Here is a 23,813-nt window from a genome sequence, read left to right as displayed (position 1 = left end):
ATGGCTCAATTCATGCTCTTTTTTGATCTGTAAAGGAACCCTCTGAGGGTACGTCTACACTACAGCACTAATTCGAACTAACTTAGTTTGAATTAGCACAGCTAGACTTAAAAACTAGTTCGAATTAGCGTTTTGCTAATTCCAACTAGCATGTCCACACTGAGTGGACCCTGAACCGGGGTTAAGGATGGCCGGAAGCAGTGCCGGCAGGGCATCAGATAAGGACTTAAAGCGTGGAGCTACTGCCTCAGGCTAGCCAAGGGCTGCGCTTAAAGGGACCCAACTGCCACCCCGGACAGACAGTTCTCAGGGTGCCCCGCTTGCAAAGCAGTCCTGGCTTGGAGTGCCCTGAGTGCCCACACTGGGCACATCACAGCACTCGGCCATCAGCCCGGCTGCACTTGCCACAGGCTGCCATCTGGGGAGAGGGGGCAACTGGGGGGCTGCAGGAGAGCTTCCACACCCAGAAGCCTGCAGAGCCAGCCCAGTCCTTCCCATCGGGGGCTCGTACCCCATTCCTCCCTCACCTCCTTCCACTTACCCTTCCCTAGCCCCCCTTCCCGATGTACAAAATAAAGAAAACGTGTGTTCAAAAATAGAATCTTTCTTTATTGAACAAAACTGGGGGAGACTGGGAAAAAGAGGTGGGAGAGGGGAGGGCAACTAAAATGATTAGGGGTTTGGAACAGGTCCCATATGAAGAGAGGCTAAAGAGACTGCGACTTTTCAGCTTAGAGAAGAGGAGACGGAGGGAGGATATGATAGAAGTCTATAAAAGCATGAGTGGTGTGGAGAAGGTGCATAAAGAAAAGTTCTCCATTAGTTCCCATAATAGAAGGACTAGAGGACACCAAAGGAAAGGAATGGGTAGCAGGCTTCAAACTAGTAACAGAAAGTTCTTCTTCACAAAGCAAAGAGTCAACCTGTGGAACTCCTTGCTGCAGGAGGTTGTGAAGGCTAGAACTAGAACAGAGTTTAAAGAGAAGTGAAATCAAGTCATGTAGGTTGGGTACATGGAGCCAGGGGGTAGAAATGGTGTTCCTGCCCAAAGTTTGTGGAAGGCTGGAGATGGATGGCACGAGACAAATGGCTTGGTCACTGTCTTTGGTCCATCCCCTCCAGGGTCCCTAGGGTTGGCTGCTGTCGGCAGACAGGTTACTGAGCTAGATGGACCTTTGGTCTGACCCAGTACGGCCATTCTAAGCTCAGGGCTCAGGGTTGGGGGTCTCAGTGGACCACCCTGATTTTCATGCACACCTGCTCGTGGGTGGCCAGGCTGGCAGCTCTCCTGCCCTAGACGGCCACTTTCCTATGCCTAGTGCAAAGTTCGTGGACAAGGTCCACGATGTCTGCACTAGACCAGGCGGGTGCCCGCCTCTTGCGGTTCTGGCAGGCTCCCGAGAGCTGCCAGCCCGGTCCTGGGAAGAGGTGGAGGGCTCGGGGGCATCGGGTGGCTAGCTCATGGCGTGCCAGGTGCAGGGTCTGCTGGCTGGGTGCTGGCAGGCTTGCACCTGGCACGGGCACCGTAGCCAGCCCATGCCCCTTTAAGGGCTCCGGGGCCGGGAGGGGGGCAGACGAGTTTCCCTGGTGGTGCCCAGAGTGGCCACCAGGGAAAGCTGGGGAGGGCTAGCCTCCCACTAGTTCGAATTAAGGAGCTACACAGCCCTTAATTCGAACTAGTAAGTTCGAACTAGGCTTAGTCCTCGTGGAATGAGGTTTTCCTAGTTCGAACTAAGCGCTCCGCTAGTTCGAATTAAGTTCGAACTAGCGGAGCGCTAGTGTAGCGCCTATGAAAGTTAATTCGAACTAACGTGTGTTAGTTCGAATTAACTTTGTAGTGTAGACATACCCTGAGTTCCTTACAAATAAAATTAGGCCTGGATAAACATTTCAGATCCCAAATCAACAAATTATCCCAAATACAGAACCTCAAACTGAAATCAAACGATAGGTAAAATTGATAAGGGTAAAGTTCAAAACACAGGCAAGTACCTCATCTGCATTTCAACACTTAGGCTATGTAGAAAATGTCCCGCAAATGCTAGGCAGTCTACAGGTGTGAGAGTTGCATAAATCCAACCTGTAAAGCAGAGAGAAATAGAGGCACTTGAATAAAGCCTGAAACGATTAGCACTGGTAATTGAACAGCATGCTGCTGCAGTCCATGGAGTATCTTTCTCATTTCCTGTGTGGCTGTCCAGAGCATGGGCCCAATTCCCAATTCCTTGAGTGAGCAAAGTTTACTCTGCTGGGGCATGTCTACACAGCAGGGGAAAAGTCGAATTAAGCTCTGCAACTTCAGCTATGTCAATTGCATAGCTGAAATCGAAATAGCTTATTTTAGCTTTTGGCGCTGACTACACAGCAGGAAGTCGAAGGAAGAACACTCTTCCTCCGACTTCCATTACTCCTTGTGAAATGAGGGTTATGGGAGTCAGAGTAAGAAGTCCTCCAACTAGTCAATATTTCGAAATGATGGCTTGCAGTGTAGACGCGCTCTTTGTTATTCCAAAATAACTCTGGGGTGTAGACGTAGCCTTGGAGTCAATGGAATTGCACATACTTAACTCAGGGCTCAATTAGTGTTGATCACCTTCAACTTCAACAGGAGTCTTGCTGAGAACTTCAGCTACAGCAAGATCGGGAGGGGAGGGGAAAGAGAGAGATGCTGCACAGATTGTTCAGAGAGCAATTGTTTTATTGTTACGCTGAAAAACAGCAACAACAGGATGGTACCCATTTTCAAACGATCAAGGGTAAAATACCCAAAGGGGCTATGAATACTTATTTTCATACACAAATCTACTTCCACTTAAACTCCCTCTCAAAGTGGATCCTGTAAATTGCTCAGTGTTTACTCCACCAATTTCACATATGCTCATCAGAAAAATGCCTACTTTCCACTTCTTATGGGCAAAGCAAAATTCAAGTGTGCAATTGATTCTGACTACATGTGGAGAAAGAAAGAGGGATACGCTGGATACTGCCTGTAAAGCATGAGCACCATGATTAATATTAATTATTTGTGTTAATGCAGCATATAGAGACTCCAACTTTGACAGGCGCCCCATTGTGCTAGGCACTGTAGAACAGAGAGAATGCGTGCCCCAAGGAGCTGACTGCTCATAGGTGGGAGGGGAAACTAAGGCACAGAGCTGGGAAAAGTCACAAGCAGGTCAGAGGCAGAGCCATGAATTCAATCCAGCTCTCATGAAACCCAGCGCAGTGTCCCATCCACTGGGCCATGCTACCTCTCAACAGGTTGAACTTCTAGAAAGAGGATCGATACTCTGTAGAACGTGGTGCTTTGCACAGATACTCGGTAAAAGAGGCCGGACAAATGACTAAAATAGGGAGATTTCCTGCACTGAGGCATCTGTTAATGCTTGTTCCCTTCCTAGCCTTTTGCTTTTTTGGCATAGAAAGCAAAGGAACGGGGGGGTAGGGGAGAGACGGGCGTGGTTAGAGCAGAATATTTGTTCCACGTCATTGAAAGGACAGACAAGTAATAAGGATCTCTGGTTTACATTACACTAATATCTGTAGTACAGTGTGCAGCATGTAAATGGCAATAAAAGCAAGGCACACAGACTCTGTGTTTCATCTGATGAGGTCAATTGAGTAACTACATGAAATAACATTTTTCCCCTGAGAAAATAATACTTTAGAAATAGGCGTAGCTTGCACGCACAAAGCACCGCGTGTTTTGAATATTCCAGGGAACACCTATGCAACTCACCTTTAGCAAACTACTCACCTGATGGGATAAAAAGCGTTTGTCCTTGCTTAACTGTGCATTTATAACATTTATCCACTTGGTCTGCAAAAAACATCTCACTGTGATTTGCTGCTGACTGCCAGCGTTCATACAGAGAAATGTTTGCAGAGGCCGGTTTGATGAGATAAAATATTTTTTCTCCCTGAGTTGAAAAACAAATTCCGTTAAACACTGAACACAGAAACCAAATGAAACTGCAACAGAATGGCTGTTGGAATGCATATTTTAACACTATTTAAATAAGGTTTGCTGCATGAGTTTGGATAAAATGCTGGTAGCAAGACATGACAGAAAACAGAATCACATACAGTCTAAGAAGTTTTTTTTACATTCAGTACTTTTTTACATTCATTTTTTTACAAAATTCATTACTAGTAGATATTTTTGTCCACCTTTGAAGAGATGGAAAAGACCTATTGTATCAGAGTGACAGCAGAATATAATAATACTAATAATATTTAGCATGTATTGAGGATTTCTACTTAGAAAGCGCTGCACAAACATTAACTAATTACTCTCTATTCGAGTTCTCTGAAAGAGAAGATTTAGGTAATTTATACATTGGTCAGTGGTGTACGCTGGCACAGCACCAACTAATGGAGCTAGGCCAATGTACATCAATTGAGGACCTGGACTATATTTTTATTACCTGTTACACTGTATCTCAGCCAGCAAGCTGAGAAGTATTTCATGATGGTTTAAGACAGGGGTGGGGAAGCTTTGTAGGATTGTGGGCTGCTGACACACACACACACACACACACAAAATTAGTTAGGGGCCACACACAAGTAAGAAGCCAAAAAAAACCAACCTCATTGAGGTGGCCCCTGACTGAGAAGAAGACACTCCCCACATCCCTCTTGCACACCAGAGCCTTGGGTGGCCCAGTCTAGATTTTGTGTGCTCCAGCTCTGCGGGGAAACAGTGGGGGGAGGGGGGGTTGGAGCATGAGGGTGGGTTCCCCAATGCTAGGAGGAGCCCCCAGCCTCAGGGGCCAAATTCAGGCAAGTTGGGGGACACATCCAGCCCCCAGGCCTTAGATTCCCCATCCCTGGTTTAGAAAGTGAATTGTTAAATGGGAAGTAAAACATAACTCCTTACTTTCAGCACGTGGTACCAAGCTGATGCCCCTCCAGAGTCTATGTGAAAATCTGTGTAGCTGTCCTTCACACATATCAGACAGTACTTGGTCACTTTGGGTTTTGCCAGCAGAGCATCATCAGGCCAATAATTCTCCACCCAAGACAACTTTTTAACAATGTCAGGAGGTTCTACAAAACTGGACATCCTTCACAGGAAAGACAAAGAATTTGTAAATATTGATCAAAATAAACATCACGTACAGAAAAGAAGGGCTGGATTCTGACCTCATTGCATCAGTCTGAATCTGGGGTAACTCCATACCTATCAATGGAAAACACACTTTTACAAAAGGCTAAAAAGCGTTCACAAGCAGAAGTTGATTGGGTTTAAATATCCTTGGGAAACATGATGATCCTTTACTGCTCTGTGGACTTGTGCTGCTAGCATTATTAATGTTGTTTAATTAGCTCTCGGTTTACAGTGTCACTCTTGTGATGTTTAGGTTTAGTGATCATATTGTGGCAGACAGTCAGCACATTCCATTTTATGTCATGGACAGAAGGAATTCAGGCGGGCTGAGAAATCAGCCTTTGGCACGTGGTGAGCTAGCCAGTTTTAATACAAATAATGAGGTTTGAACCAGTTCTGGTCCCAGTGATTTCTTATAAATTTCAAATGAGGAGAAAGTGTTACTCAGGAAGATAATCTGAGCCCATTCAATTGCAAGCTGACATGAAGAACTGTGCAAGTGACTGTGCCGCTGGAACTAAATTAACCTTTTACTTAAACCAAGTCAATACTTAGAACAAATATTTGTTATGCCAACACAGGGCACTTGAAAATGTCACTTAAATGAGAGCATATGAACTCCAATCTAAAATTATATGCTCCCATTTGCCATGCATGTGCCATTTATGCTCACTGTCAGAGCCTGATAACATAGTTCCAGTTAAAATGGCAGTGAAAGATGATGGGTGAGATTCAATTAAAATGTCACTGTCTTTGTTAAGAAACAAAATATTTGGTAGTTGATGTCAAAATCACCAGCAGATGAGTGATAGCTCCAGCAATCCTGAAAATAAAAGACCTCCTATCGTTGTTGTCTCTTAAAAGTGGAAAACTGTAAAGTCCCTGTTGAAAATACTTATAATCATTGAACTCTGAAATTACTTTTGATTCTTTATGTGGAAACAAACTTAAATCACTACAATAAATACAAGGGAACACAGGCGAGAAAGTGCTGGATATTAACAGAAATGAACTTGCAATTATTTTTCTGCCTTTTTTCTAGTCTGCTAATTGTTGGGTTTTTTTTCTTCTCAGCAAGACAGAATGTTCTTCTAAAATCATAACTGTTTATTTTTCTGCTGGAGCTCATCATTTTCTCTGTAATGATGAGGTGACATTTTCTTTATACTGTACATGTCTAGAGTATCTGGAAGGCGTACAAAGCAAATCTAAAGGATTCATGTGGCTGCATAAGGTTCAGGATAGCATAAATGCATCTCCCCCACTGATGATACTCCTGAGGTAGACTATCACTTGAATATGGTTGTAGAAACCAAAAAGCAGTAAATTTATATTTTCAGGTATAAAGGGGACTGTTAAGAGCATGAAATACAACATGAAATGAATGGGAGACTCCCCATCTCCACGGCTTATAAAACTGAAATGCATTCAGTCAGATTTTGTGGTTGTTTTGCTGCTTCACTGCAGAATCATAGCTTCAGGTCAGAGTTACTGTCACATACAGTCAAAGTCAGGACAGACCCAAAGTCAAAGAGATAATAAATTACCTGCAAACATGGTAGGAGAGGCAGTCCCACTTTCTATGAATTTCCCAGACCAGTGAAGGGCAACCCAGGCTAGTGAGTGGGTCACAGGAGTGGCCTCCTTCATCTCAGTGGGCTGCAAGATTGTTCTCACCAAGACAGGCTAGTTTTGCTCACTGCACTTGCGTGCCTAGAACGTGTGGGGTATGGCGACTGAACCGCAGCAGCGCTTTGACTGGACGCAGAGGGAGCGCGCGGCTCTCACAGTCAGTGCTGTGTGCAGTCAGCAGGCACCTCACTTCACGGGTCCTTGCTTTTCAGGTGTGTCACTTTAGCAATATTGGTAGGAAAAAACCAGACGGATGGAAATCAACAGAATCTGGCAACCCTGTGTATGGGAAACAAAATGTCTCATGGGCCCCTATAGAACCCTACTGGGCTGCAGGCAGCCCTTGGGCCACAGGTTGCCCATCACTAGCCCAGACTATGGTCACTAACCCTACTCACATTAAACCCTGAACTCCACATGGAATTGCACTGAATTTGAACCAGTGCCCTGAAATCGGAATCTGGTTCAGGGTCTGAAGCTGCCTAGGATGACTTTATTAAACGTCCGTCAATGACGTGCCTACCCACCATTCTAGTGCTGGCCTCTTAAGGACATATACAAAAATAATGGCAAGGAAAACAGATAGGCTGTGTCTACATTGGCACCCCTTTCCGGAAAAGGGATGCTAATGAGACCAGTCGGAATTACAAATGCCGCGGGGGATTTAAATATCCCCCACGGCATTTGCATGAGCATGGCTGCCGCTTTTTTCCAGATTGGGGCTTTGCCGGAGAAAAGCGCCAGTCTAGACGGGATCTTTCGGAAAATAAAGCCTTTTCCAGAAGATCCCTTATTCCTGATTTTAAGAGGTCCCACCAAGAGACCCCCGGGGGTGGGACCTGATGCTCCCTGGTCTCCTATTTGCGGTGCGAGAAGTTCCTCAGTCATCTACAGGTTTCTCCCCGTTCGAGCTACTATACTGCCGGCGGCCCCGAGGGATCCTAGACCTCCTGAGGGAGGGCTGGGAGCAACCGTCGGTGACAGGCCGGGGGACGGTCCAGTACATCACCCAACTGCAGGAGAAGTTAAGCCAGCTGGGCGAGTACGCCCGGTTAAACCTCGAGGAGGGCCAGAGGCGCCAAGCAAGGTATTATGACACCCATGCGCGCCAACGGATCTTCCACCCGGGGCACCGGGTCATGCTGCTCCTCCCCACAACAGAATCCAAACTGCTAGCGCAGTGGCAGGGGCCCTTCGAGGTAATTAAAAGGGTGGGCAAGGTTGATTACGAAGTGAGGCTATCAGGTCGCAGGCAAGGAACGCAGCTCTTCCACACCAACCTGCTAAAGAAATGGGTACCCCGAGAGTCCCTACTAATAGCGCCCCCCTCCAAAGGAGAGGATCTGGGACCATGGGGGGGGGAGAAGGGGAACAACTAGAGCTCTCCTGGAACCTGGAGCTGACCCCCTCACAACAGGAACAGCTGAAAGGAATCCTCCGGAGACACCAAGAGACCCTTACGACCAGACCGGGCTGTACGACTCTAGGACTGCACCGAATCATCACAGAGGTAGGCTGGAGCGTGCGGGAGCCCCTACGCCCCCTCCCACGGAAGATGTGGGACACGGTCAAGCGAGAGCTACAGCTGATGCAACAGTGGGGGGGTGATAGAAGAATCGGCCAGCGAATGGCGTAGCCCGATCGTCCTGGTCCCCAAAACAGACAGCACGACCCGATTCTGTATAGACTTTAGGAAGGTGAACTCTGTGACCCAGTTCGATGCTTACCTGATGCCGAGGGTGGACGAGTTGCTGGAGCGACTCGGGCAGGCGGCCTATATAACCACTTTAGATTTGTCAAAGGGCTATTGGCAGATACCCCTTGACCCTGCAGCCCGGGAAAAGACAGCCTTCTCGACCCCCTTCGGACTGTTCCAGTTTCGGACCATGCTCTTCGGACTCCACGGGGCGGCAGCGACCTTCCAGTGGGTGATGGACTGAGTACTGGCACCCCACCAAGAATACGCTGCAGCCTATATAGACGACATTGTCATCTACAGCCGGGCATGGGAGGACCATCTAAGGCACGTCGACGCCTTGCTGACAGCCCTGGGTAAGGCGGGCCTCACGGCCAACCCCCGTAAAGGCCATTTCGCACAACGGGAGGTTTCCTACTTGGGGTATACAGTGGGGCAGGGGAAGTTGAAACCAATTTATAGCAAGGTACAAGCCCTGAAAGACTACCCAACCCCAACAACGAAAAAGCAGATCCGCCAGTTCCTGGGGCTGGCCGGGTATTATAGGTGATTCGTGCCTCAATTCGCCTCCCTGGCAACCCCACTGACGGAGCTAGTAAGGAATACAGAGCCGGCCAGGGTGAGATGGAACCCTCAGGCCGAACACGCCTTTCAGGCATTAAACGAGAAACTGGCCTCAGCCCCGGTGCTGAGACAGCCGAACTTTGATAAACGGTTTATCCTTTATACAGATGCCTCGGAGGTGGGACTCGGGGCAGTACTAGCTCAAGAAGAACAAGGCTGAGACCAGCCGGTCCTATACCTCAGCCGAAAATTGCTGCCACGCAAGCGGACCTACGCCATGATAGAGAAGGAAGCACTTGTGGTGAAGTGGGTGATTGACACTTTACGGTATTATTTGTGGGGGAATAAATTTAAATTGGTGACTGATCACGCACCCTTAGTTTGGTTGAACTCTATGAAAGAGACAAACGCGCATATAATGCGGTGGTACCTGGCCCTGCAGCCGTACTGTTTTGAGGTGGTGCATCGGCCAGGGGCGACTCACCAAAACACAGACTTTTTCTCCCGGATAGGGGAACACCCACCACCCGGGCCTCGCCTCTCCAAGGGGGGGAGGTGTGTGACGGACCCGGCGGGGTCCGCACTGGTGGCGGGGAAGGGTTCTCCCCCCCCCCCGCGGGGGAAAAGGGCCGCTACAAGCGGCACGCGGACCGACGCCGTGATCCCGGAGCCGGAAGCGGGGGAGGGCGCGGACCGAGCCGAAGCGTCCAAGCGAGGTGCGGGAACACGCCAGGGAGAGCGCGGGGGCGGCGGCGCCGCATGGGCGGGACTTACCGCCCGGACGTCACTCCTCAGCGCCGATAAAGGTGGTGGCCGGGCAACTAGAGGGGGGGGAATGAGGAGGTGGCGGCCCTGGCTTCCAGGGGTGCCAAGTTCCCAGCCCCCCGGGCAACCAGGAAGGACGGCTCCGGCAGCTGGCGACTCACGCTGAGACGGACCCGGAGGCTTCGGCGCGGTGAGTGACCCCCAACCCACCCCGGCACCAGGGCAGGTCAGCGGGGAGTGGAAGGAGCCCCTTTTGGCGCCCGTGGGCAGATGAGTTGAGGGCTGCCGCCCCATCCGCCGTGGAGGGCGACGTCTGGGCGCCAAGCTCCACTTAGGGCCTCGAGCTGGGACCCGGTGGTGAGGGAGGGCCCGGGTCCCCCACTCCCCATCCTCCCCGCGACCCACCGAGAACTGGGACCAGTGTGGACAAGACCGCAGGAGGAACTCCCCCCCCCCCGCCCGACCTAACCCCACGGCCACGCTGCGGCCCCCCCCCCTCTGGCGGGAGGAGGGGGCCCGGTCTAAGGGTACGCCGAACCCCCTCAGCCGTCAGAGGCCGAGAGGTGATCACACCCTAATCAGACTCTGCAAACAAACCCCGGGTACGGGATGAGGAAAGTGATCTAAGGCCGTGGGTTCGCGGAGCCCCTTCCCCCAGTCAGGTGGGAAGCCAAAAGGGGGGGGGGGCGCGAGGAGCTTGCACCCGTAAATCCTCCACAGGTGCTTACAGGGGCTCCTCTCCACGCCTGCATCCCACAAGGCACTCCTCCACTCACTCCCTCCTCATGGGACAAAAAAGGGACACAGTGGGCACGTGCCTTGTCATGCTCTGATTGCCCTCGCAGATGCCACAGTACTGCCACCGTGGAGACAGAGCTGCTGCCACTCAGTGCCATGCTCATGGCTCTCATGCTGCACCTCATGGTGCAGCACATCAACAATACCCACATCTTGTTTCACCAGGAACAGGACAAGGACAAAGGAGAACAAACCCTGGTGTGGCCTGCAGGCCCTGCTCAGCCAAGTCCTGGTGCTCCTGCTGCTGCACACAGTCCTCAATCCCTTGGACCAGGTGGAACTCCACTTCTGGCAGATGGAGACAAGCTCGGACTGGTGGGACCGCGTTGTCTTGCAGGGATGGGACAATCAGCAGTGGCTGCACAACTTCCGCATACACCAGGCCACCTTCCTCGAACTCTGTGAGTGGCTTGCCCTTGCCCTCAGGTGACAGAACACCCAACCGAGAGCAACTCTCACCATACAGAAGCGCGTGCCCATCACCCTGTGGTAGCTTGCCATGCTGGACAGTTACCGCTCAGTCAGGAATCAGTTCGAGGTGAGGAAATCCAGTCAGGGCTTTGCTCATGCAAGAAGCCAAGGCCATCAACCACGTCCTGCTACTGAGGGTCGTTACTCTGACGTGGACAGCATCATGGACGTCTTTGCCACCACGAGCTTCCCCAATTGTGGGGGAACAATAGATGAAACACACATCCTCATTCTGGCCCCTGACCACCGTGCCTCGAAACATATCAACCACAAGGGGTATTTCTCCATGGTGCTGCAGGCACTCGCGGATCACAAGGAACACTTCACTGACATCAACATCGGATGATCGGGAAAAGTGCACAACGCCCACATATTTCAGGACTCCTGCCTCTTCCCAAAGATGCACGCTGGTAATTTTTCCCCGACCGCACCATCAGAGACGGGGGGGTGGACATGCCCATTGTGATCCTGGGCAACACAGCCTACTCCTTGCTCCCCTGACTCATGAAGCCCTGTGGTAATGTAGGCAACTGGAGCCACCATTTTTAAATGTCCGCTAGTGCGGACTCCGTGCCGCGCGGCTACACGCGGCACGGACTAGGTAGTTCGGACTAGGTTTCCTAGTCCGAACTACCGTTACTCCTCATGAAACATTTCACGAGGAGTAACGGTAGTTCGGACTAGGAAGCCTAGTCCGAACTACCTAGTCTGTGCCGCGTGTAGCCGCGCGGCACGGAGTCCGCACTAGCGGACATTTTAAAATGGCGGCGCCTGGCTTTATGCAAATGAAGCCCGGGAAATTCAAATCCCGGGCTTTATTTGCAACTCCGGTTGCCTACATTACCACCCTAGTTCGAACTAGGGTGGTAGTGTAGACATACCCTAGGAGACTATGGGTCTGTCTCCCAGAGCCTCTCGGAGGGTAGTATCCTGTTCCAGTGTAGGTTGTAGTTTATTGATAATGCGTTGGACGGGTTTAAGCTGGGGGCTACATGCAATGACAAGTGGTGTTCTATTGTTGGTTTTCTTGGGTTTTTATCTGGTAGCATGTTATGGTGTAAGGCCTTATCTACATGGAAAAGAAATTGGAATAACTAAATGTGTGATTTACGCTTATATCATAAGACCAGTGTAACTCCCCGGACCATTTTCACCTGGGAAGGAGTTGAAGCCTGACTGAAAAAAACCACTTGTACACGAGATGCAGATCCACGCAGGGAGTTAGAGTGGCATAACTATACCTCATTGGTGTAAGGCTCCCATATAGACAACCCTATGACCACACAAGGGGCAAGGCAGTGGAGAATCAGAGCCACTATGAAATCAATAAGCTGAGGCTTAGCACTTCCTCCAGTAGAGAAATCTGCAGGAGAGGACAGAGGGCACTCAAAACTCCACTAGACCAATCACGTTTAGGACAGCGTGCTCTATGAGGGGAGTGCTTCCAGGCTAGACAATAGTCCCTCTTACCTTGTATCTGAAAATTCCAAGTTAGTGACATTGAGAACTCTTTTCCTGTTGGTGCTGTAGTAGTAATCGACAAACTCCTTCAGCTTCATCTTGCAGTCTTTCTGTTTGGTGACATCAGTAACATCAACACTCCTTTCCGGTCCTAAAACATGAATGTAAGGGGGAAATGGAGTTCTGGGTTACTAGGAATGCAGGGAATGTACAAGGAGTGGGTGAATGAACATTTCTAGGAGCACCTTACCTTCTGCATTTCCTGACTGTTTCGTGTCTGCAATTGTAATCTTACCGTTATATTAACAATAGCTTCTGTATTTATCTCCTCTAAATTTTACATTTTATTTTATTTTTTATCTGAAAAAATATTTCAGTTAGGCTAGTTTTAATCTCTCTACTTCTTTCATTATATAATTTCCACAGCAGTTTAATCAAAATCAAATGGAAACCCGCAATGAAATAGCTGTGCTAAACTAAACCTATGTGAATGACATTTGCATTCTCCTATTGCACTGCATAATACAAGGATACTGGGTATATTATACAACACAAGTGATTTTTTCCAACTGCTTCTTATTTCCATTATTTTTCTAATTTTTTTTTAATCTGGTGAACTGAACCAAGTGTTCGTTATTGCCAAAGATTGGCCACCTAGCATTGTTCCCACTTCTAAAGCAAAGTCATTTGGAGTAACAGATGCACCTAAAAGAGTCTTACTTCATCTGGTCATTTTTGTTAAAATTACTAAAAAATCCATCTTTTCCTGAATACAGAAAACAAGTCACCAGAACCTACATTCTCCATTTCATCTGAAAGACTTTGGACCTCATCCAGAACTCCAGTGCTAACACTAACCAGGAGTAACTCGACAGAAGTTGGTGGAGCTGCCCAAGTAAAAATGGTGTAAGTGAGGGAAGCATCAAATCCAGGAGCTCTAATACCAACCCTTAATGAATAACCATTTTTAAGCTAACAAGTTACCATTGTCTCTATTTTGCTGTTCTAAAAAATAACCCTACTCTCCTATATTCCAGTGAATTTTAAACATATAGCCTTAAATTTTCTCTCCCAGCATCCCTGTTTATAGCTTTCACATTTGGACAGATATTGAATAAATCACTTATTTAGTCACAACATGGCTTTTAGTGAATAATTCCAACAGTAACAACCTGTCTGGCTCTTTGGTTTGCACAAACTGCTTTCTCCTCTGCTGCTTCTGAAATAGACTCTTCTATGCCCTATATGGAACACCATGAAAACAATGGGCTAAATTCCCTCCTGGAATAACTCCAAAGCCAAATGACACTAGAAATCTGTCCCATTCTCTATAGAAACCAGTTCCAGACTGTACATTAAACAGCCTGTATTCCTCTCCTTTGGCTTTTTATTAGAGAGCCTTTTGTATATTGGGAAGGTGGATTGTTTTAGCTAGAGGCCAAGAGAAAGCCAGAAGATACTAAGAAGCACTCAGGTCAAACAATAAAATCTGCTAAAGACAGCAGCTGGACAAGCAAAAATGTTTCCAGTATATGAGAGGATGGAAATGACAGTAAACTACAGGTTATTTTAATACACTGTTGTTAATGCAACTACCTCACTGCGCACAACTGTCTCAACAAGGGCAAGTTACAGGAAGGTGGTGTGAGGCGGGGGAGAGACAGCAGAGGTGAAACACCATGGGCTGGTAACACTACACAGTAATTTGGGGTTCTAGTTGGCAGCAAGTGAAGGGGCAGATTTTGCAATATTTATAAGGAGGGATGCCCAGTCAGTGCAGCAACAGGAGCTGGGCAGGCTGAGGGTATATCTACACTGCCCGTAGTTCAGTGCTGCCGCACCGCAGCGTATCAACTCTATTGCTGGGGGACAGATCTCCCAGCAATAAATATCCCACCCCAAATGAGGGAGTGGCAGCTTTATTGCGCTGTTTATACTGGCACTTTTCAGCACTGCAACTTTTTGTCACACCCCTGAATGACTGAAGTTTTTGCACTGAAAGTGGCAGTATAGACACAGCCTCTGGCTACATAACGGGTGTCATGGCAGAGGGAAGGAGGGTAAGTGGTGTAGCAGAGGGGCGGGGCAGGGTAAGGTGCAAGGAAAGACAAGAATCTCAAGGCAAATGGAGCAAGAGTCTTGAAGGCAAAAAGAGCCAATTTGGCAGTGGTTACAAAGCTCTTTCTGTAGAGTCGAGGGTGGCTCCTTTAGGATGTCTCCACGTGATCCCTCTGAGCGAGGGCTAAGCCCACACTTGCACTTCACAGGGCTGTAACTTGGGCTGTGTCTAGACTGCAGGGTTTTTGCAAAAAAAGTAGACTTTTTTCGAAAAAACCTTCACCTGCACCTAGACTACAGCCGCGTTCTTTCGAAATTAAATCAAAAGAACACAGCTTTTCTTTCGACGGCGGTACTCCTCATTTCACGAGGATTAAGGCCTTTTTTCGAAAGTGCTCTTTCAAAAAAGGCGCTATGTCATGCAAACTGTGCTTTTTCGAAAGAGAGCATCCAGACTGCCTGGGTGCTCTCTTTCGAAAAAGCAGCTTGCTTTTTCGAAAGTACTGATTGTAGTCTAGATGCTCTTTTTCGAAAGAGGCTTGCAGTCTAGATGTAGCCGGTGTGGCTCAGGGATGGGAAAAGACACACCTCTCTTAAGTGCAGCAAGGTGCAGCGCTGCAAAGCGTCAGTATGAACTGGACTCTGGGAACCGTGTTCCCAGCGCTGTTAGTTACTCCCCTCTGGGAGATGGCTGACATCGAGCGCCGGGACAGCTCTCTCCCAGCACTCATAACATGGCCACACTTTCAGTGTAAAGTGCTGCCACGGCCATGCTTTAAACTTTAAAGTGGAGCCAAAGCCCGAGCTATGTGCTGAAGAGCTATGAACAGGCTGGAGTTTGGAGAGAACTCAACCAGATGACTGGGAATGTGACATGACTGGCAAATATGCAAATGATCATTAGCAATAGAAACCACAAAAAGCCTAACTATGTTCAACAATACTGCCTACAAAGGCTATAAACTGGGCAAGCTGGTATGCCCACATCTTGAGTACTGAGTACAGATGTGGTCTCCTTGTCTCAAAAAAGATATATTGGCATTGGAAAAGGTTCAGAAAAGGGAAACAAATTGATTAGGGGTTTGGAACGGGTCCCAATGAAGAGATATTAAAAAGACTTGGACTTTTCAGCTTAGAAAAGAGGACACTAAGGGTGGCTATGATAGAGGTCTGTAATATCATGACTGGTATGGAAAAAGTGAATTAGAAAAAGCTATTTACTTACTCCCACAATATAAGATCTAGGGGTCACCAAGGGTGTGTCTAAACTACATGGCTCCATCGATGGAGTCATGTAGATTAGGCTGATCGGCAAAGGGAAATGAAGCCGCGATTTAAATAATCGCGGCTTCATTTAAATTTAAATGGCTGCCGAGCTGAGCCAACAAACAGCTGATCAGCTGTTTGTCGGCTCAGCACACTAGTCTGGACGCTCCCGCGCCGACCTGAAAGCCCTTTATCGACCTCCCCGTTATGCCTCGTAGGATGAGGTTTACCGGGGAGGTCGATAAAGGGCTTTCATGTCGGCAGGAGAGCATCCAGACTGCCCCGATCTGCCGACAAACAGGTGATTGGCAGAGCGGGGCAGCCATTTAAATTTAAATGAAGCCGCGATTATTTAAATCGCGGCTTCATTTCCCTTTGCCGAACAAACAAATCTACATGGCTCCGTCGATGGAGCCATGTAGTTTAGACATACGCCAAATGAAATTAATAGGCAGCAGGTTTAAAACAAACAAAAGGAAGTTTTTCTTCACTCAGTGCACAGTCAACCTGTGGAACTCCTTGCCAGAGGATGTGGTGAAGGCTAGAACTTTTACAGGGTTCAAAAACAAGCTAAATAGACTCATGGAGGTTAGGTCCATCAATGGATATTAGCCAGGATGGATAGGAATGGTGTCCCTAACCTCTGTTTCTCTGGAAGTGGTGACAGGGGAGGGATCACGTGAGGATTACCTGTTGTGATCCCTCCCTCTGAGGCATCTCGTATTGGCCTCTGTCGGAAGACAGGATACTGGGCTAGCTGGAGTATTGGTCTGACCCAGTATGGCTGTTCTTATGTTCTTTATCCCTCATACAGGCAGAGGACCTCAGTCTTGCTGTATGCCTGATACACGGTGAGAAGGTAGCAGTCAGCTAGGACTAGGGCTGTCAAATTGAAAATCATGATTAATTGCACTGTTAAACAATAATAGACTATTTACATTTATTATAAATATTTTGGGTGCTTTTCTACATTTTCAAATATATTGACTTCAATTACATCAGGCAATACAAAGTGTATAGTGCTGACTTTATATTATTATTATTTTTATTACCAATACTTGCAGTGTAAAAAAAGAAACAAGGGAGTCCAAATTACAAGTCAAAGCAGGACAGGGCACACAAGTGTTTATCATATCTGGCATGTAAATATTTTACAATCATGGCCACAAGAGTGACACACAAACTTCTGTTCTCACTTTCAGGTGATGTAAATCAGAAACGGGCAGCACTATCTCCCGTAAATGTAAACATACGTGTTTGTCTTAGTGACGGACTGAACAAGAAGTAGGGACTGAGTAAACTTGTAGGCGCTAAACTTTTACAATTGTTTTGTTTCTCAGTGCAGTTATGTAAAAAAATCTACACTTGTAAGTTGTGCTGTCATGATAGAAACTGCACTACAGTACTTGCATGTGATGAACTGAAAAATACCATTTCTTTTGCTTATCTTTGTACAGTGCAAATCTTTGTAATCAAAAAACAGTAATATAGAGTGAGCACTGTCCACTTCGTATTCTATGGTGTCACTGAAATCCCTATATTTGAAAATGTAGAAAAACATCCAAAAATATTTATACCTAGAAGATTTACCCAGCGTGGCTCAGGTCCTTATCTCAATGACTTTCTGGTTTCTGGAAAATAAAATGGTGGGGCTGGGGATGAGGGGTTCAGAGTGCAGGCTGCCCCAGCCCTCTCTCACAGTAGCAGGTTGGGCCAGTTGAAAAGCATCTCTCAGTGGCCACTGCAGCTCCAACAGGCACATCCGAGGGAGGGGTGCATGTGCCCCAGCTGGGGCAGGTCCAGGTTCATCTGCCCTGCTGTGCTCCCCAGCCAGCGTAAGGAATGCAGCAAAGTGTGTACTTTCCTCCTGGGAGAACAGCCAGCAATGTTCCTGTACAAATGGGGGGGGGGGGGGCTTCAGGCCCCCCCGTCCCACTAAAGGGTGGAGTCCCAGGGCCGGGGGGGGCACATCCCCAGCCAACCCTTTTCACCTCCCTGGCAATTCTGTCTCTTTTCTGTATGGTTTTATGAGAAGCAAGCCCATTACAGGCACATCCTGTTTTCCAGGCAAATCCAGACCCTTACCTCACTGTAAGTTAGGGGTGGGGAACCTAAGGTCCAGGGGCTGGATCTGGCCCCCCAGGCTGGGGGTTCCCCGCAACAATGGGGAGCCCTTGCTGATGCTCCAGCTCCACACGGGGCTGGAGTGCCAGTGCTGGCTCCCCGCTGCAGGGGAGGAGCCACAAGTTTTGCAGGCTGGAGTCAGGCCTGATTTGACCCAGAGGCTGACTGTGTCTACATTGGCACTCCTTTCCGGAAAAGGGATGCTAATGAGACCAGTCGGAATTGCAAATGCCGCGGGGGATTTAAATATCCCCCACAGCATTTGCATGAACATGGCTGCCGCTTTTTTCCGGCTCGGGGTTTTGCCGGAGAAAAGCACCAGTCTAGATGGGATCTTGCGGAAAATAAGTCCTTTTCCAGAAGATCCCTTATTCCTACTTTCAAGTAGGGATGTTCCGGAAAAGGGCTTATTTTCTGCAAGATCCCGTCTAGACTGGCGCTTTTCTCCGGCAAAACCCCGAGCCGGAAAAAAGCGGCAGCCATGTTCATGCAAATGCCGTGGGGGATATTTAAATCCCCCGTGGCATTTGGAATTCCGACTGGTCTCATTAGTATCCCTTTTCCGGAAAAGGGTGCCAATGTAGACACAGCTGCTCTGCCTTGTAAGGGGAAACCTACAAGGGCCCCAAAATCCACTAGCCCGAGCCCCCCTAAGCTCTGATGTGCGAGAGGAATGTGGGGAAGTGTCCTTCTGCTTCTTATTCAGGGGCCATGTCAGTGAGCGTGGTTTGTTGTTTTTGCTTCTCACTTTTGTGAGGTCCCCAAATGATTTTTCCATGGGTCAGTGGCCCCCGACCCAAAAAAGGTTCCCTACCTCTTAACGTATGATAAGCGGAAGCTTAGAAGGTGGCTTAGAAGGCATTCTTGAGCAAACACACACAAACAGAGAGACTCACGCACAGACAAACTTTCTCAAATATATAGGAGATAAATGTAAATTGGATGCTATTACTGTTTAACAGTGCGATTAAAACGGCAATTGATACAATTCATCACAACATTAATTTTAATTGAGTTAATGTGTTTTGAGTTAATCACTTAAGTTAACTGCAACTGCCAGCCTTAGTTAAGACATAGTTTGCAGAACCAATTTCTCAATATCATGACACTGCTTCTTGAAACAGAGTGCTCTGGAGAGGCACAGAAAAGAAAAGCCTTGTTCTCACTCCATCTGACACACAGGATTTTCCCAGGAAACAATTGTGGTTTAACTAGTAATTAAAAGCTGCCACAGAATAATGAAGTTTGGAAGCCTTCCCTACAGTTTGAGGGATGACAACAACATTTTACATTTAGTGCCGTTCCCATTTTAAGCCGTAATGTTTTGCATGCTAACACCACTTAGATGCAGCCAATTCTGGATGGAGAGTAGCAGCCAACCAGCACACTGAACTGCACTACAATAGGAAGAGAAATTCATCAGGCAAACACTTAGGGTACGTCTAAACTACATGGCTCCGTCGACGGAGCCATGTCGATTTGTTGTTTTGGCAAAGGCAAATGAAGCCGCGATTTAAATTATCGCGGCTTCATTTACATTTACATGATCAGCTGTTTGTCCGCTCAGCGCGCTAGTCTGGATGCTCCCCTGCCGACATCAAAGCCCTTTGTCGGCAGCCCCGGTAAACCTCGTCCCACGAGGAATAACGGGGCTGCCGACAAAGGGCTTTGATGTCGGCAGAGGAGCGTCCAGACTAGCGCGCTGAGCGGACAAACAGCTGATCAGCTGTTTGTCGGCTCAGCGCGGCAGCCATGTAAATGTAAATGAAGCCGCGATGATTTAAATCGCAGCTTCATTTGCCTTTGCCTATGTGTCTAATCTACATGCCTCTGACGACAGAGGCATGTAGTCTAGACACAGCCTTACAGTAATTTTACAGAAAGGGCCACAAAATCTCTAGGGCAGCCTCCTTGCCCCTTATGATGTCACTTTGCCTGCACAGAGAGGCTAAGTCTAGACTGGCATGATTTTCCGCAAATACTTTTAACGGAAAAGTTTACCGTTAAAAGCATTTGCGGAAAAGAGCGTCTAGATTGGCATGGACGCTTTTCCACAAAAGCACTTTTTACGGAAAAGCATCTGTGCCAATCTGGACGTGCTTTTCTGCAAAAAAGCCCCAATCGCCATTTTCGCGATCGGGGCTTTTTTGCACAAAACAAATCTGAGCTGTCTACACTGGCCCTTTTGCACAAAAGCTTTGTGCAAAAGGACTTTTGCCTGAATGGGAGAAGCATAGGATTTCCGCAAGAAGCCCTGATTTCTTATATGAGATCGTCAGTGTTCTTGCGGAAATTCAACTTGCCAGTCTAGACACGGCCAGAGGGTATGATACCACTGAATCCCAATGGCGGTATTTACCACTCACTTTACAGAGGTACCAAAGAGTGCACAAGGGGAACAGCAATATCGAATACAGCCTGTAAGGACAGAACCTTGACCCTACTGAGCATCCTTTTCACTATGCCAGGAGCACAAAACAGCCTTCAAGTTGGCCAATTTGGGCAGCTCAGGATCCCTAGGGCATGAGGCGCTGGTGGAGGGGAGGGGGACCAGAACTTGCTATTGCAACAGCCATTTGGGCCACAATCAGCTGCAAAATGACACATTGGCCACAGAGTTTATGTGACAAGGCCAAACTGGATCCCCAGCCCAGGAAATCCAAGGAGTGCAAACATGTCACACAGACACCATTGCCCTCCCCACAGAGTCATGCACCAAACCCAGCTCAGCTGGACCCAGATATCAGGCAAGTTTTTGATTTTTAAGGGGACCTGTGTTTGTCCCTTACTGGTGATGCTTAAGAGGACCTGAAATTATTTTAGCATCACCCTTTTTACTGCTATTATTGGCTAATCCTCAGGTAGTATAAATGGGATTAGCTCTGCTGACACTGCTTTACTTCCGCTGAGGATCTGGCCCATTAAATCTTACCTTCCCTCAGAGAAGCAGAGGATGGGGGGGGAGCTCTAAAGAGGACTTTGTCAGGAGCTTGATTTACATAAGCACCAAGAAAAGCAAACAAAACCCAAAGAGGCCTGATTCCCTGCTGGTTTATTCCAGTTTTACACACATGCAACGACACTGATTTTATACCACGCGGGCAGAGAGAGGAGGAGAGACAGAGCAGCCACGGACCAGTCACCCTTTGATTTGGACATCCGAGCTGGCTGAGCAGTCAGAGAGAAGCACATCTGATCCCGGGAAGTGAGCAGCTGTGAGAAATCTCCCAGCCGGCCAGGCAGCTCTATCCATGACAGGGGGAGGCTGAAATGGCATGACAGAGCACTAAGCAGCAGCTAACAAATATCACACCACCCTCAGACAAATACGTACCGACGTAGTTTTCAACGTCACTGACATAGAATGTAGGGGCAGGGACCGCTAAGCCCAATCCGTCCTTCTTCGGAACCAGGATAGGTTCTGTGAATCCGTTTTCTTCCAAGTACTCTGGGGTTAGCTGGCTTCCATTCACTTTGACTACCACATCTTCAGCACTAGAAATACAAACACAGTTACTGTACTAAGGTATTTCACATCCCATTGAAACTCAATGGAAATTAAAACTCCCGTAAGCATCTTTAAAAATTAGAAGTGTTCTACTGAAGCTAATATGTCAAATAAAAGAAGAGAACAGATAGAGACAGAGAGACTGTGTGTGTATGTGTGTATTTGAGATACTTTTTCAACAGCAAGTAGCTGTATGTTTTCTCACTCTCTTTTTCACACACACACATGCACACACACATACGCAGAATCTCTCCCCTCTTCCCCTTTTACTTATTTTGTTTACCCAACACTTCTAGCTTACAACTTTTCCCAGGTAAATTTAAGAGACAAATTCTTCTTTCAGTTCCAGAAGAGGGTATAATTCTGCCCAAGAACTGCAGTTATTCACTGGTAAGTAAGCATATGTGAGAATTCTCCCACCTGGCCCGGAAGCTCTGTCCATGACAAAGTTCTTTGCATATTGCCACTAACACTATTATATTTCTTTTCCAAAATCCACTCTCTTGAATGAGAGTTCTAAGTGGTCAGGGCATCTGAGAACTGGGACAGAAACTTTAATCTGCAAGAAGATGAGCTCAACCCAAGAATAGTAATAAACCTTAAAGTCTTTGAAATTCATTTGTAATAGCTAGAAATGGGAAGGGTGCACTTTGTGTAGTCATTCACATCTTTTCAAGTAGAACATAAAATGCTGCCATATTAATAGAATAGCATTTTAAACCCACGTTGAATAGATTTAAGTGACTGTATAAGGTGCAAGGTAATGGAGAATCAGGTCTCTTCGGGTACATCTACAGCAGGGCTAAAGTCAAATTAAGGTACACAACTTCAGCTATGTCAACTGCATAGTTTACATTGAAATAGCTTAATTCGACTTTTGGCGCTGTCTACACAGCAGAAAGTTGAAGGAAGAACACTCTTCCTTCGACATCCCTTACTCCTTGTAAAATGAGGGTTATCATGGGTCAGAGTAAGAAGTCCTCCAGTTCACCTTCATTTCGAAATAAAAGCTTGTAGTGTAGACATGCTCTTTGTTATTTTGGCATAACGTCAGTTATTCTGAAATAACGCTGCTGTGTAAACATAGTCTTTGTGACTAGACAGCTAACTGAATTTCACTGAACTCTATTTAGGTTCAGATTTGAATGCAACACTCCAATTATATGCATAAGACTGAAATCCTAAATCAATTTATTGCAAAATATGTGAAGCATTCTAAAATCTTCTGGAATAAATTAATGAGTCCAAACTGCTGAAAATATTAAAAGTAGCACTGTGTTTATGAACCAGTTTCAATGGGTATGAAAAACAGTCACTTATCAGTGCTCAAAGCAGACAAACTGACAATGTTAATTACTCCAATTTAAAGACACCAACATTGAATATGTTATGTGACCTTAAGAAAAACTGTTCACTTATACGCTTTAAAACTCATGGTCAAACACTAAGACAGTGTTATGATAATTTACCAAAACTGATACAATGCAGCAGTTTTACCAAATTTAAATAAACAAAGCTCAGAAGTTTCAGAAATTCAACCTATGGAACTGCTCACTGCTAAAATATTTTAACAAATATTTTCAAAGGCATGATTGCTGTAAACATTATTAAAGACTCCATGACTACACGTCCCCATATAGTAATGGTCCTATAATAAAAAATGCTATTTTCTCCTCTGAGTCTACCAAGGCAAATGGGGAAATTAGTTACTTGGAAGGTTATGAAGATTCTTTAAGCCCATGAAGATATATTTAATAGTGCACTACTGCATATACTAATAGATCTAGCCTCCCCCATTCAGTGGTCACACAGGCAGCAACAGCCTTAATATATCTTGGAAGATTCATACACGTGTTGATGGGTGAGGGAACAGATTACAGACCCTTGCATGGGCCAGAAACACTTGAGACTAATGCTTGACTGCCCTCTTCTGTGTTAGTTCTGAACTACAGCTGACTGTGTAAATAACAGCGGATGTTTTCACATGGTAACCAAGGAAAGGGCACTATATCTCTATTGAATGAAAGAAACAGGTGAAGTCCAGAACAACTTACTCAATTTACTGCAGCTTCTCACTGTGTTAGTGCACAAGACACAACTACTGCATATCCTGACAGGAGTTCTTTGCGGAGAGGTGGGTTTGCTTTGCATCTTTCTTTGTCACGCTAATCGGAACATTTAGAATGGGATTGCAAAGTTGAAATGATACAGGTGCCTTAGTACCAGGATCGAGGGAGGGAGAGTTTGTGTGTGGGGGAGTGAATCTGGAGATCAGGCTCCATCGAGGATAGCTTATTGCCTGTGGGAAGCAGGAGAAAGTAGAATTCTTAGCTTCCCCCAGGATTCATGAACCCAACAGA

The 23,813-nt window shown here is 47.0% G+C and overlaps 1 protein-coding gene across 1 annotated transcript in view; it reads right to left on the bottom strand.

Annotated features, from left to right (window-relative positions):
* PHF2 (PHD finger protein 2) overlaps positions 1 to 23,813 on the bottom strand; it is a 177,128-nt gene that overhangs the window by 50,177 nt on the left and 103,138 nt on the right. Inside the window, exons 4-8 of the mRNA XM_075939694.2 lie at positions 21,280 to 21,440; positions 12,507 to 12,648; positions 4,880 to 5,066; positions 3,758 to 3,920; positions 1,993 to 2,080 (exon numbers count right to left, since the gene is read on the bottom strand). Coding sequence (XP_075795809.1) covers positions 1,993 to 2,080; positions 3,758 to 3,920; positions 4,880 to 5,066; positions 12,507 to 12,648; positions 21,280 to 21,440 — 741 coding nt within the window. The remainder of the gene's footprint in view (positions 1 to 1,992; positions 2,081 to 3,757; positions 3,921 to 4,879; positions 5,067 to 12,506; positions 12,649 to 21,279; positions 21,441 to 23,813) is intronic.

This window comes from Pelodiscus sinensis, chromosome 11 (assembly GCF_052426305.1).
Source record: "Pelodiscus sinensis isolate ZL-2025 chromosome 11, ASM5242630v1, whole genome shotgun sequence".
Lineage (NCBI taxonomy): Eukaryota > Metazoa > Chordata > Testudines > Trionychidae > Pelodiscus > Pelodiscus sinensis.
This window is presented reverse-complemented; position numbering and strand designations above follow the sequence as displayed.